We start from the raw sequence: 14,499 nt of genomic DNA, 5'->3' as shown, positions 1-14,499 counted from the left end.
GTACCCAACTGCAATTGAGTGCAGCCGTGGCCGATCTGGGTACATGGGAAGTTGTAACTGTGTGTTTGTGAATTCATGTATGCAAGGCCATATGCACAGGTGATTGATTCTGCATGATTCTGTGTGATTCCATATATTCTTTGTATGCCATGGCTTCCAGGCCAACCTCCTTCCCCTAGGGACCCAGGAACCATGGTTTTAATGACTCAGTGGCTGTATCCCTCCAAAACAGCCTCCACCTCAATTCATGCCCAGAACTCGTTCGTCACACAGCCTTGTTTTCTTCAGGCGCCCAATTGTCAGGCTAGACTGAGACTGCAGTGTCCAAGGAATGTTCGCTTTAGTTAGAAAGAGGATGTTGCTTCAGTCCCCTTATAAAATGTAATAAAGTAGAACTGGACATTCCTATGTAAATCATAGGTGCCCAGTACATGAGCATAGTGCTCTGTATACTGGCCAACACATCCTTCTGCTGATCTTCTGGTCTGCCCTATGTCGAGTTGCATAATCCAGCCCTCAAAAGCTACTTTTCAGCCACCTGACACGCAAGTAGCCTCACAAACTTCCCTACAGCCCTCTCTGCTCCAGTCCAGGCCCACCCAAATGGAAACAGTGGGTAGCTGGGCACCAAGCCAGGCTTGATTAATGATTGACTTCTTGAATATTTAAACAAAGCTCATCTCTAGCCACTCGCTCTGGAGATGGCCTTGTTCAACGCACACACCTGCTGCCTGGCCTGTTGCCCTGGGGACTGAGCACAGGGCAAACGGCACCTTTCTACACTTAATGGAGGAGGGGCGGACAGGGAGAGAATGCTGTTGGAGGACATTCGAGAAATGATACTTTAATGACAAGCCTGGGAAGAGAGAGAGAAGGCCTCTGTTCTTGCTCCTTCTAGCTCTTTTTTTCCAGCCTGGGTCTGCCCATCATGGGGACAAATTGAATTTGAACTGAGGCCCCAGGGGCTCCTGGGGAGGCTGAGAATCAGTACCTGTTAGAGATTAGGGGAGCCTTGGGGTTGGGGAGTAGCATCACAGCTAGTAATTGCAGAGAGGAGGCACCAGGGCTGCAGTTGAGCTGGTGGGGAGGTGGACAAAAGATGGGACCAGCTCTCTCTAGATTAAGGATCTGAGCCCAGAAGTCAGGGGTTCCAGGGACAGGGACTAGGCTGAGATCTTCATGGACCCTACCTCTGCCCAGGTTTCACGAGGTCGTCCTGAATTTTGGCTGAGCCCACACACTTCATGCAGACTCCACAGCAACCTCATTTGATGTCTCTATCACTACATTGCTGCGCTGTAATGTCCTTATTTGTCTCCATTACTAGGACTGTGCCCCTGTGTAACACCTGTAGCCAGCATGGGCCATGGCATATAGTGGGGACCTGGAAAATGTTTGAATGAGTGAATAAGTGAGTGAATGAGTCTACCACTGCTCAAGTCCCTCCTCAGAGCTCAGCACCCCACAGACTGAGCCCATGAGGAACAGCCCCACCTTTCCTCCACAGCCAGCCTGCCCCGCCCCACAGGGGCAGCCAAGACAACTCTGCCCCACAAGGAGGCCACATTTGCAGCGTTCCCATCCCCCAGCCACAGTGGCCAAAGAGGCCCCCATCTGGCATTGTGGCTCTGAGTGGCAAAGGCACAGCCAGCCCAGGACTCCAAGCCTCTCACCTGGACTCCAGCAAAAATCTCACTGAGCCTCCTTGTCCATTCTCCCTCCCCCACCTACCACTGTAAAGTTTATTTCACCGGAATATTTCCTTCATGTCTAACTACTTAAGAACTTAGTTGTACATCCAATTAAATCTAGATGTTCAAAATGGCATCTGAGGGTCTTTATCAATCCCCCTTTTCTCCAACCTCACTGCTCCCAGCCCCCAGCTCAGCCCCTTTGCACTGACTGTACCATCGGCCTTTGCTTAAGGTACATGTTCCATTTGAATGCTTGCCCTCCAAGACCTGGCTCAAAACTGGTCTTTGGACCTTCTGCAAAGCTCCAAGCCCAACGAGATGCTCCGTGAACAGTGGTCTCTTTCTCTTCCTCTTTTCCAAGAAGCCTCTTTCAATAAACCTCATCCAATCCCCATCTGCTTCTTCTAGTGTATTTTCAATCAGTATTTAGAAACTTTTATCAGTGTGTCACTTGCTAATAGTTCATTTTAAATCTGGTCTCCTCTCAAGCAGAGTCTGTATGCCAAGAGCTCTCAGGCCTCTGAAGAAAGCAACTTATTGCATATTTCTTGTACCCTTCATGTGTACTCCTACCCTATTCTCCCAGGACCCGGTCCTAGATGGGCTTGCTATTAGGAGCTCTGCATGGGCATTTGAGTTCAGCTGGAGGGCACTTCATAAGGGCAGGCAACAGATCTAACTGTACCATTGCTAGAGTCAGGCCCAGCGGTAAGACTAGGAAAGAAATGTTCAGCAAAAGACCACCTGAGTCCTAACGACCCGTTCTGCCCGCCCCTTCCCCCGCCTGAGAGATCCGCCCGGAAACGTCCACTATGTACTGGGACAAGGGCAGAAAACACAAGATCCTCAGAGAAGCCGGGTGCGATTCCGGGCTCCGAACTCCCGCCTAGCTCCGCCCCCTAAGAGTCAGGGCCCCGCCCCTGCCCCGTCGAGTCTGGGAGAAGTTGCCCCCGCCCCGCGGACCCCGCCCCTCTGCCGCCGCACGGCTTCTTTCAGCACCGCGGCGCGGACAGCTCCCGGGCCGGCGCCGAAGGGAAGAGGCGCCGCGAAAGGCCGGCGGGGGAGGGCCGGAGAGGGCAGCGGACTGTAGACACAGGCGGGCGGGCGGGGCACGGAGCCCTGTGGCCCTCCCCGGGGGCGGCGCCCACCCGGAGCCGAACGCCCCTAAGCCCGAGGACCGGCAGAGACGCTAGGAGCCGGGGCGCTGGTGGCTCCGGGCAGAGGCCGCGGCCAGAAGATGCCTGTCCGCAGGGGCCACGTCGCGCCCCAAAACACTTACCTGGACACCATTATCCGCAAGTTCGAAGGCCAGAGTGAGTGTGTGCGTTGGGGTGGGGTGGGGGGAAGATCCAGAGTCCTGGTTCGATGGCAGGAGTAGCCAGACCCCTTTGCTAACTTCTAATGAAGCAGGGTGTGGGGTACAGGATGCTGAATGCAAAATCCTTTAATGTCCCCAACACCTTCTCCAGCGGGCCGCACTTACCTCAGATGCCTGCCCTCTTCTCTGCTGGAGAGCAAGTGGCAGAGCACAACCCCACCCTCCACTCCTGTGTTATTTTCTCAAGCCCTGACATCGCCTTCTATCACTGCCCCATTCCCCGCTCTAAATGCCCACCTCCCCCCCACCACACACACACTTCCTCCAAAGGTTTCCTCGACTTTTTCCTTTTCACCTCCTGACTCTGAACACCCCGGTCTTTCTAGGAACTCTCCCTATGCCTGACTCCCATCTGGTCACATCCCTGCTCCCCGCTCCTGACCCCCCTCACAGTCTCCAAGAAGCCTTAGGCCTCCCTTTCGCTTGGCTGACTGCATTACTGCCCTGGCCTCCCCACGATACCCAGGACTGACTTCCCCTCCACCATTTCTCTGGTCACTGTCCTGATTCCTCCCTCCTGACTACCCCTCATTACTCTCAGGAGTCTCATGACCTTCCCCTATGACTCCGGCCTCCTTCGTTTTTTCCACCCTCCCTAGATCTGACCTCCCCCTGCCTCATTCTGGTCACTGCTCTGCTCTAGATCCCCCCTCACTGCTACCAAGAGTCCTTATAATTGTTCCCTCCCTGCCACCCAATTCTGTTTGCCATGGGCTTCCCCCGACCCCCTTCCACCCCAGGTCGAAAGTTCCTGATCGCCAATGCTCAGATGGAGAACTGCGCCATCATTTACTGCAACGATGGTTTCTGTGAACTCTTTGGCTACTCCCGAGTGGAGGTGATGCAGCAACCGTGCACCTGTGACTTCCTCACAGGCCCCAACACCCCACGCAGTGCCATATCCCGCCTGGCGCAGGCCCTGCTGGGGGCCAAGGAGTGCAAGGTGGACATCCTCTACTACCGCAAGGATGGTGAGGTGCCCTCGGGCCACGGGTTGTGTAGGGCAGGCTTGGCCTCTCTCTTGTCCTGCCAGAATGGTCATGGGGAGGGTACTGATCCCGGGACCAAGGGTCTCTGGATAAATCCTACCTCCTCTCTAGGCCTCAGTTTCCTCATCTGTGTTGGGGAAGTCATGGGCATTGGATATGATGCTTTCTGAGGTCCTTTTCAGAGGCTGGACACCAGGCCAAGCTACTGACTTGTCCTAGTCCCGGGCAAGGCCTCCCATTCCACTATCCCTCCCCCAGTCTCCTGGCTGTCTACTCTGTCACTGTCAGCCCCAGCTGTCAGGCAGCTGGAACGGAAATTAACCTTTCCTCATCTCTGTCTGCTCTGGGGATTAGGGGAGGAGTCACCCCCTCAAGGCCTCTCTGGCCAGGAAAGGCATGGGGGCTGCTGGATGGAAAAGAGGGGTGGGTCTGGCTCACCCCACCCTGGCTTCTTGGAGAGAGAGGGTCTGGAGTTTGGCTTGACCTGGAGGCTCAACCAATTTGGGGTGTCATTGCCAGCCCAAGTTTACTGCAAGCAGAACAGAAGCATAGGGCAGAGGTTGATGATAAATAAAGACTTCTGCAGCCCTTTGAGACCCTTCACCCAGGACCTCTCTGAGTCTCCACTGGATCAGGGGTGGGAGGAGATGGGTGGGAACTAGGATCCTGAAAGTCCCTTTGAAATTACCTGGATCAAAGCCCACCCCCCCACCCCACCCCCGACCCCCTCCTCCCCCGCAACCACCACCAACCTGGTTCTGCATCAGAATTACCTGGAGTGTATTTTCCAAAACACACTTTTCCTAGAGAGAGGCTGACTCGGAGGTGTAAGGTGAGGCTCAAGGAGGTGTATTGGGAAAAATCTGGTGGTTCAGATGTTCTGCCAACTTTAGGAACCACTGACTTAAATACTTTCTTTTCATGGATGAGGAAACTGAGGCTCAAGAAAAAGAAGGGACTTGCCCAGAATCCTACTCTTGGGATCCAACTTGAGGCTGGAACCCAAGACTCCGAATTCTTCCTTAGAGATATCAGTTCTGAGTAATGCGAAGAGGTGAGAATGGAGTCCAAATGCCTGTGTGCTCTGAGGCATGACTTTTGGAGGAAGAAACCCCCGAAGAGGGCTTCCCCAGGGAAGGCAGCATGAGGGCCATCTGAGTGCAGCTAGAGGGCAGGTACCTCTGGTTTGGGACTGAGGAATGATGAGAGCTTCGGTTCCAGGGACCTTGTGTGTTTGTGGAGTAAGCATGTAATCATGAGTGTGTGGGTGCATGTGTGCGTGGGTGCATGTGTGCATGGGTGCATGTGTGTGTGTATAGGGGCTTCCAGAGTGCTTCTTGGGCAGGTCCTGGCTGTCCCTCTGGCTGTCTCCTGCTGCTGGCACCCAAGTGAATGCAGAGTTAGAGATTAGGGGACTAGGAAGCATCTGGCTTAGTTTGACAGCATGCACATGGTTAATGAAGTCAGAATATTTTAAAAAGCTGTGACCTCACCTCCTCATATCATTGCAGGAAGGAGGTGACAGTCAAGGAAGTGAGAAAGGTCCTGGGGGAACAGGATAGGACAACAGAAAATGAGGGGGAACAACAGGTCTTCCTTCATCCCTCCCCTTGACCCCAGAGCTCTGCCTGAGTCCCAGAGGGGTGAGGATCCCAGACTCTTAGAGACATCGGATCAGGGCTCCAGAGTCTCCTCAGCACCCTGCATGTGACTGGGCTGGGGGCAAAGGTCAAAGCCAGGCCTTGGCCCTCTGAGATTAGAACTCAGCTCTTCGAAACCCAGCTGAAATGATCCAGTTATCAGAAGAAACTCTAGCAAGTTAGTCTTGGAGGTTGGCTCTGGGTAAAAATGGAAAATTGCCTATACACCTAATGCCCCCAAATCTCAGCCAACCCCCGCCCCTACTCCAAGCCCTTCCCTGCCCTATAGTTTAAGATTTTGACTACCTGGACCTGCCTGAAATTGGCCTGAAACCCAGAAAGGAGAGCTTGCCGGCTTGCATTACCCTAAGGGAAGAATGTGGTTCTCAGATAACTTACATTCACCTTATGGTCCACTCTAACTGCATGACTTTTATATATACATATGAGATATATATATATTTATATATGTGTGTGTGTGTGTGTATACATATATATACACACACATATACACACACACATATATATATACATATGAGATATATATATACACACACATATATATATACATATGAGATATATATATATATATATCTCTCATATGTATATATATATGTGTCATATTCACATACATCTTATAGTCCTGCTGAGGGGCATCCTAATAGAGATATTTTACCTCCTTTAGTCAAAATCTCCTCTGGCCCACTGCCCCTTGACTCCAAGGCGGTGTGAAAGGGTCCTGAACAGAAACTCTAGCTAGTTTATTTATAATTCTCTTTCTATCTAAAGGAACTGACAGTTCTCCAAGTCAAAGTGGAAGGTCTGTGTCCATATATCTCCACATGTACAGCTGCATAAAGTTGGGCTCAAAGAGGCCAGGGCACTTGGCAAAAATTACCCCAGGAGACAGGCTCGGAGCCCCCTAAGAAAATGGCTCTTCCTCCATCTGCCTTTATAGGAAAAGTAAGAATGTAACAAATTAGGAGGAATGGGATGGCCACAAGACTAAAACCAGTGAGAATCTGGAGAGAGAGATGGAGAGCACTCAGATCCCCCACCCCTATCCCTGCCTCCACTGGGCACCTGCCAGAGGGACCCAGCCCTGCCCACCTTTGCCAGGTCCTCTTCTCTGATGACCCTAAACCAGAAAGTCCCCTAATTCTAAACCGGACTAGAGGGAGCCTAGGGCTCCTCCAGTCCTCAGCTCTGGAGGAGGTCAGGGGCCCTAGTGTTTTCCACACACTCACCAACGAATGCCAGAAACACCAAGCAGGGAGGGGACAGGACAACCGTAGTCTTAGTGGCAGCTTTTCGTAGCACCAGCTCCTCCCTGAAGGCTCACCACAGTCTTGGTTGGGGTGAGCATACAGAAACTGAGGTGATAGATGTCAGTGAGGCTGTGCAGAGGAGGAGCGAGGGCCAGAGGGCAGAAAAGGATGCAGGAACGAAGAGAAACTGAAGGAAGGAGCACATCCAAGAGGCAGAGAAGAGCAGAAGGGCAGTGTCCCAGGGGACAGGAGGAGCAGACAAACCTGCTGCCCTTGATCAGAGAGGTGGGTGCCGGGAGGAGCCCCTGAAAGGTAGTATGAGGCAGTGACTGTGGCTCTCCGTTCCAGGGACAGGGCAAGGGTGCAGGAACACCGCCACTTCTAGACACAACCTAGGGCAACACACTCACCCACTTCCGATCATCCAAACGGTTACTTATGAGCAAGGACAGCGTATGGATGGGGGAAAATAAGGCTCTGAACTCATCCAAATCCTCGTAGCCTCCTGTCTTTGCCGCCCCCCATCCCCACAGGCAGCAAGCATGAAGGCCAGGTATGGCGCGCCATGCACAGCCCCCCACCAGCCCTCGCTGCTATGATGGGCTGGTCTTCAGTCCCTTTCCAGCCTCAGTTTTCCAAAGATAGCATCAGCGATTGGGTACAGTCACTCAATGACTAGGCCTTGGCAGCTCCCAGCAGCATAGAAATCCTGGAGGCCTGGCCCCTCTGGCCAGCTCTGCCCTCTCCCTGTTCCCTGTCATGCCGGATCTCTGCAGTGCCAAGAGAATGAGGAGATAGTCTGACCTTGGGGGCAGTTTCTCGGGCTGCTGTCCAAGGAGGCTTCCTGGCTAGGTCCCAGTGCCCATGCCTTGCCATGCTCTGGGCTGACAAGAGTGCCAGGCTCTGGCCTGAGAGGCAGGCTTACAGCGCTGTGAGCCCAGGAGTAAGTCACAGAGACAGGTGGGTGGCCTCTCTTTGGTGTGGATGTCTCCCTAGGGGCCCAGTACAGCAGCTGGCAGATGGCTGCCTGGTGCCTGGGAGTCCGGGAATCTGATCCAGGAGATTCCTGCTCCTAGGGAGGAACGTGGCGGGGAGGACGGGTCAGCTCAGCTGTACCCCAGCACTGATGGTTGTGAGGAAGCACCAAGCGAAGTGAGCAGTAAATGGGGAGTTGGGGGAAAATGATTCTAGTGGATCCCAAAGTAGCAATACTCCTGCCAGCCAGCCTCCACCCTCCCACTTTTACGTACACATTCTTCCTTCACTCAATCAACAACATCCGGGACAGGGCTAGCCGCTGGCAAATGAAGCAGACCCAAACCTGGGCAGCTCTGCCTTCTGATTTGCATGTTTACCTGAGGCCCCTGCCCCTTAGGATCTTGCTCTTTGGACCTGATACCCACCAACAGCTTGAGTTGAGGGACATGGGACCACCAGTACCATGGAGAGGGGGTTCACAGTGTGTCCACCAACCTATGGGGACAGGGGAGGAAGACCCTAGAGTGGAACAAGAACAGTGAGGCAAATGGCAGGGTCTGCTCTGCACAAGAAGGTGGACAGGGTGGTGGGAGAGGCCCGTTCTGTCCCCACTCTGCCATCTCTCTCACTCTCCAGACCCCAGGCCACTGCCCTTCCTGCTCCCCTGTCCCAGCACCTCTGCCTTGGCACCCGGTGCCCCTTCCGGGCCTAGAGCAGTAGCCTGGCCTTCATTCTAGCATCCCCAGTCCCAGACAAGTCCCTTCCCCTCTCCAAGCTGTTGCGTGATGAGAGTTCCAGGATCCCTGCTCCATGTCCCTTCCCAGCCCCAGCAAGTCCGTTTCTCAGAACCTCAGGCTCCTATCTGCAGGACAGGGGTCTCTGCCTCTCCACAAGGACCCACTGGGCTCTACCATGGAGACTGAGGCCTAAGGTGCCAACTGGCTCAGTGCCCAGCACTTAATGTGTTCTCAACGATGAGATCCTTCCCGTGTCAAGGGCGCAGGGCAGCTTTGTGGGATGGGAATATGGGAGCTGAACCCAGGGCCAGCCAGAGCTTCATGGGGTAGAATGCCCAACTTTACCTCCCCATTTAATCCACTCCCATCTGCTCAGCTTTAATTACAGCAGAAGCAAACCTCAAGGTTAAACCCTGAGCTGAGGGCCGAGCATGGCCTTGGACCCAATGCTACATTATCTCCTAATGAGCAGCTTAGCTGCTCTCCCCACCTCTGCCCTGTGGGTGGGGCAACTGCTGGGCAGCATCACCAACCCTCTGCCCAATAGCTCTGGTCTCTATCCAGGCCTCCTCACCCTGCAGCTGCCCTTAATCTGACCTTAACCCAGCCCCCTCCCTAGCTTCCCCAGGCTGGCTCCTGTAGGAGAGGACCCATTCAGTGACCCCCCTTCCTGCCAATGGTGTCTGCAGCCTCCAGCTTCCGCTGCCTGGTGGACGTGGTGCCTGTGAAGAATGAGGATGGGGCTGTCATCATGTTCATCCTCAACTTCGAGGATCTGGCCCAGCTCCTGGCTAAGAGCGGGAGCCGCAGCCTGTCCCAGCGTTTGCTGTCCCAGAGCTTCCTGGGCTCCGGTGAGGCAGGGTGCAAGTGGCGGTGGGAGGGGTGAAGTGGGGGTACCAGGTGGAGCACCTGGTCCCAGGCCCTGGCTGCTCTGACCTTGGCCCTGGTTTCAGAGGGTTCTCACGGCAGGCCAGGTTCACAGGGGCCTGGCACAGGCAGGGTCAAGTACAGAACCATCAGCCAGATTCCGCGGTTCACGCTCAACTTTGTGGAGTTCAACCTGGAGAAGCACCGCTCGGGCTCCACCACGGAAATTGAGATCATCGCGCCTCACAAGGTGGTGGAGCGAACCCAGAATGTCACCGAGAAGGTCACCCAGGTGCGGCCTGCAGGGCAGGGCAGGTGGGGTTGTGCCAGGACTTGAGGGTCACTCCTCAGGCCCTGGGCCCAGGTTGGCAGAGGGAGCCAGCATGTCTATCCTCTAGTGTCTAGTCTGAGCCCCAGGCCTCCTGTCCTGCTCGAGTCTGATTCTTTGGACCTAAAGGCATACCCTAAGCCCACCAATCCGATGCCCAGCTCCTGGAGCCAGGGGAGGTTGTGTCTGCAGAGCCTGTGCCTAGTGACACATTCTAGGCCTGGAGGACCCTGGGAGTGGAGGGAGCTGGGAGCGGGTGGACACACGCACATCACCATGGGGGCCTGTCTAAGGCTTTGCCAGTTCACAGAGGAAAAGAAGCAGAGAGAGGAGGTGTCAGAGCCATATTGAAGGGAGGAGAGTGAGGAGGGATGGAGGGAGGCCCCAGCCCTGCTGCTGCCCCTTGCCTTTGAGGTGACAGCCACCACCACCACCAACAGGATCCTCTTATAGTCCAGGCAGAGGGAAGGCAGCACTAGTATCTTCAGCTCTCTTTGAGCAGCGTCCTAGGATCAGGCCCTGAATGCCTCCCTCCCCCTCAGCCCCTACTCGGCCAGCCCGAGGCAAACCTCCCTGGGTTCATCTGTTTCAGCTGACCCAACTGTCCCCACCTGACCACTTCAGAAGGAAATGCAAAGAGCCTGCCCAAAGTTCAGGTGACCAAGGTTCTGCCACTAACTCTCTGCGTGACCTTGGGCAAGGAATCTTCTCCCCTTTCTGGGCCCCAGGCTGTCATCTGGAGGGCAGAACTGGATGACATGGTCTCCGAGGACTCATTAGACATTGAGTAACGCCAGCCCCAGGAGGCATCGAGGGGGTGTCTGGGCCAGGGCTGAGCAAGGAAGTGCGGAGCACGGAAGGGGGCCTATTCCATCTTCCCCTGGGGCTTGGCCTTCATGGGGGGATAGGGGGCAGTTCTTTTTCTCCCCTGCTCCTTTTTCACCTGAAGCACAGTCTGCGCTGGAATAGATGGAGTGGAAAGTCCCTACGACCCAGCCCGTCACCAAGCACAAGAACCCTAGGGAAGAAAGCACCCCAGGCGGCAGGGCCGGGCCCTCGGAGGTCAGGCAGGACAGCTCAATGGCCTGACCCTGGGAAGCCCACCTAGTTGCTCACCCCAGGGCTCTCAAGTTGGCTGCAGGGGTGGTGGGGCTGTTGTACTGGAGTTGCCCACGAAGACAGACAGGCGCAGACCATCCTGCTCCCCACCCCAGCTCGTCTTGGCTTTACTAGCCCGCCTGATGTGGGCCCTAAGGTGGGGAGGTGCCTGCTAGAGCTTAGGGGAGGGGGCCGCCATGGGCCCAGAGGAAGGATGTCATGTCGGCCCCAACCAGAATTTTCCAGCCTAGAGGGCTGTGATCCCACAGATGAGTTCCTACATCGTGAGGGCCCTGAAGCTCCAGGTGACACTAAGAAGGGTTGGCTGTGCCAGGAAAGGCTCTTCTTGTTGGCTCTAGAGGCAGTGGGAGACTTTGGAGGTCTGCGTGGTGGGGAAAAGGCACCCCTGTCTGGGGGCCCTGAGGAAGTGGACACTCTCCTCTCACCGCCCCCCCCTCCCCCGCCAGTTCCCGCTGCCTCCCTCCCACTCCCAGTGCTTTGCTGTTTCGCTTTGGCCTGGTCCCGAGCAGCCCTGGAATGAGAGGGAGTGGCTATGATGGTCCAAGCTTTCGTGCTCATTCAGTCCACTTTAGTTGAGCCTCCGTGTGGACTAAGTGCTGGGCATATAAGGTGGGCATGCCGGACAAGGGGACTATGGCCTATGGTCCAGTGGGAAATAACTGCGTGGTCAGAAGTGTTCACGGGAACAGGGGGAACATGGATAGAGAGGGTCTAAGCTTGTGCGGGGCCAGAGGACACTTCCTGGGGAAGCAAAATAGGAGCCGAGACCTGAAGGCTGAGCAGGAAGGAGGTCACTGCAGAGTGGGGACACGGTGGCCTATCCTGCGGGTTAGGATGGCAGGTCGGGGACCCTCTGGTCGAAAACAGCCCTTTGGTGACTCTTCCTTATTGTGACCTCATCTGGTTTGCAAGGTCCGAACATTACATCGCAGATTTTCTTAAACCAGGACCATCTACCAGGCCCTATCCAGTGGAGGTAGTGGGGTTAATGGAGTACCCCTCAGGCTCCACCCCTGTTGGGGCAGTGTCTGACATAGGATGAGCGGAAGGAGGAATTATCGTGTAGAGCAGTATGTGCCGTCCAGATAGATGCACCATCTCATTTAATCACAGTAAGCCCATGGAGTTTGCTGTGCTTTGTTATCTCATTCTGCCCATGAGGAAACAGAGACTCATAGAGGTTATAGAACTTGCCCAAGATAGACATAACAATGTCAGATCTGGGATCAACCTGGGAAGTATGGTTTCAAAACTCATATCCTTGCAGATGCCCCAGCCATTTTTCATACTGGGCAGCTGGGTAGAACCTGAGTGTGTTGGGCTAGGCCCTGCTGATCCTATGATGCCAGAGAGTCAGAGGCAGGATAGGAGGGGGCTCAGCTGAATGTAATGATCAACCCCCCTTGGACATGTGCAAAATAGTCAAGGCTCCCCGGTACCCAGGACCAGATTAGTTACACACCCAAATTTGACTCTTTCCATGGAAGGCTCTGAGAGTTGGCCCCAGAGAGGTCTTCATTGGTTCAGGCCTCACAGGGCCTGCCCAGGCCTCATCCCTACATCTTCACCCCTCCCAGACCCGTCTAACTAGTGGTGACCATCCCACTGACCACCCTATGGCTCCCACCCCAGGTCCTGTCCTTGGGTGCAGATGTGCTGCCAGAGTACAAGCTGCAGGCGCCGCGCATTCACCGTGGGACCCTCCTGCACTACAGCCCCTTCAAGGCCGTGTGGGACTGGCTCATCCTGCTGCTGGTCATCTACACGGCTGTCTTCACGCCCTACTCGGCCGCCTTTCTGCTCAGCCACCAGGATGAGTCTCGGCGTGGAGACTGTAGCTACACCTGCAGTCCACTCACCGTGGTGGACCTCATCGTGGACATCATGTTTGTCGTGGACATTGTCATCAACTTCCGCACCACCTACGTCAACACCAATGACGAGGTGGTCAGCCACCCCCGCCGCATTGCCGTCCACTACTTCAAGGGCTGGTTCCTCATTGACATGGTGGCCGCCATCCCCTTCGACTTGCTCATCTTCCGCACCGGCTCTGATGAGGTGAGCAAACCCCATCTAGGTCAGCTCCTGCAGCTGTCCCCTGCACCCTAGCTCTGGAACCTCCCTGGCCTCACAGTCCTGGGTACAGAGAACACCTGGCATTGGTCACCTCCTCCAAAGCAAGTGGAGGTGAAAAGGGGGCCACTCAGACATATGACATCTCCCAGCCCTGGAGAAGGACCAACTAAGGCTGTGCCCAAGGCCTGGGTACCCTTCCTGTGCTCCAGAACTCAGCGTCTTCTGGGACGGATGTTCCCACAGTCCCAGCCCCTCATGCTGACTTCTAAACCACACTTACCCTGGAGTTAGAAAGGGAATCTGCAAGCTGCTCCCTCGATGCAGCCTGAACCCCTTCTCACCCCCCAGCCCCTCCGCTGCGCCCACTCCACTTCCCTTAGCTGGTGTGAGGATATTTTCATGCTCTTCTTGCAGCTTCTAGTCCCACTATGTCCTTTTGCCCCCACCTCTTTGGGATCAGCTTTCCACTCCAGTCAACTCTGTCTTCTGTGTTCCAGTCACTCCCCCAGTCACCCCAGCCTGTCCAGCAGGGGCTGGCCCTCATGACTCCCTTCTCCCATGCCTACCCACTCCCAGAAAATCTACCCCCGAGTTCTCTCCCCTCTTCTCCACCCCCACTGCCCCTGCCCGAGCGGCCTTCTTACCCACCTCTGCCTCAGCCCTACAGCTGCCGGCCTCAACCACCTCCACACAGAAGTGAGTTTCGGATCACTTATCCGACCCTGTTACCTTCGATGGCTCCCCGATGGCTCGGAATAAAGACCAAGCTCCTTATGGACCCTGAGGCCCACGAGAGCAGCCCCTGCCCGCTTTTCAGGATCATTTCTCACTACTTTGCCATCTTCTTTCCTGTGCTCCGGGCTGCATCTCCGCACTTGGTTTCTCACGTGGATTGTGCCATTTCTTACAGTCCAAGCATTTGCTCATGCTGCTCCCTGAGCCTAGAATGCCTTTTCCCTCTCTCTCCTGTCTGCCTGGAGGCCCAGCCTCATCTCCCAAGACTCGGCTTATTTGTCACCTTCTCTACAAAGTTTCCCCGCCCTGCCCCTGCAGACTTCACCTCCCCTTCCCCTGCACTCTCTTTAGATTTCTGTCCTCGTAACCATAACACTGTTTTGAGATTTAGGCTGAGAGCTTCTTAAGGTTCTACACGGTGCTGCACTCGCAAAAGCCTGGCCAGAGTAGGTTCTCCATGAGTGTTGGTTGAATGACTGTGTGTTCAACGCAGTGCGTTTGTTGAATGACTATGCACGAGTGATCAAATGTGGTCCTGAGCACAACCTTTCAAGGGCTGACCCCTAGCCCTGTGGCCCCCTCTCTGCCCCTCCAGACCACGACCCTGATCGGGCTGCTGAAGACGGCGCGGCTGCTGCGGCTGGTGCGCGTGGCCCGGAAGCTGGACCGCTACTCTGAGTACGGGGCGGC

General features: G+C 55.2%; 1 protein-coding gene across 1 annotated transcript in view; it reads left to right on the top strand.

The window, feature by feature from the left end:
- Positions 1-2,880: 2,880 nt before the first annotated feature.
- KCNH6 (potassium voltage-gated channel subfamily H member 6) overlaps positions 2,881-14,499 on the top strand; it is a 20,640-nt gene continuing 9,021 nt past the window's right edge. The window contains exons 1-6 of the mRNA XM_011368583.1: positions 2,881-3,007; positions 3,813-4,043; positions 9,374-9,535; positions 9,638-9,843; positions 12,631-13,056; positions 14,405-14,497. Coding sequence (XP_011366885.1) covers positions 2,932-3,007; positions 3,813-4,043; positions 9,374-9,535; positions 9,638-9,843; positions 12,631-13,056; positions 14,405-14,497 — 1,194 coding nt within the window. The 5' untranslated portion in view covers positions 2,881-2,931. The remainder of the gene's footprint in view (positions 3,008-3,812; positions 4,044-9,373; positions 9,536-9,637; positions 9,844-12,630; positions 13,057-14,404; positions 14,498-14,499) is intronic.

This window comes from Pteropus vampyrus, unplaced genomic scaffold, assembly GCF_000151845.1.
Source record: "Pteropus vampyrus isolate Shadow unplaced genomic scaffold, Pvam_2.0 Scaffold143, whole genome shotgun sequence".
Classification (NCBI taxonomy): domain Eukaryota; kingdom Metazoa; phylum Chordata; class Mammalia; order Chiroptera; family Pteropodidae; genus Pteropus; species Pteropus vampyrus.
Note: the sequence above shows the minus strand (reverse complement) of the source record. Positions and strands in the feature narration are given on the sequence as shown.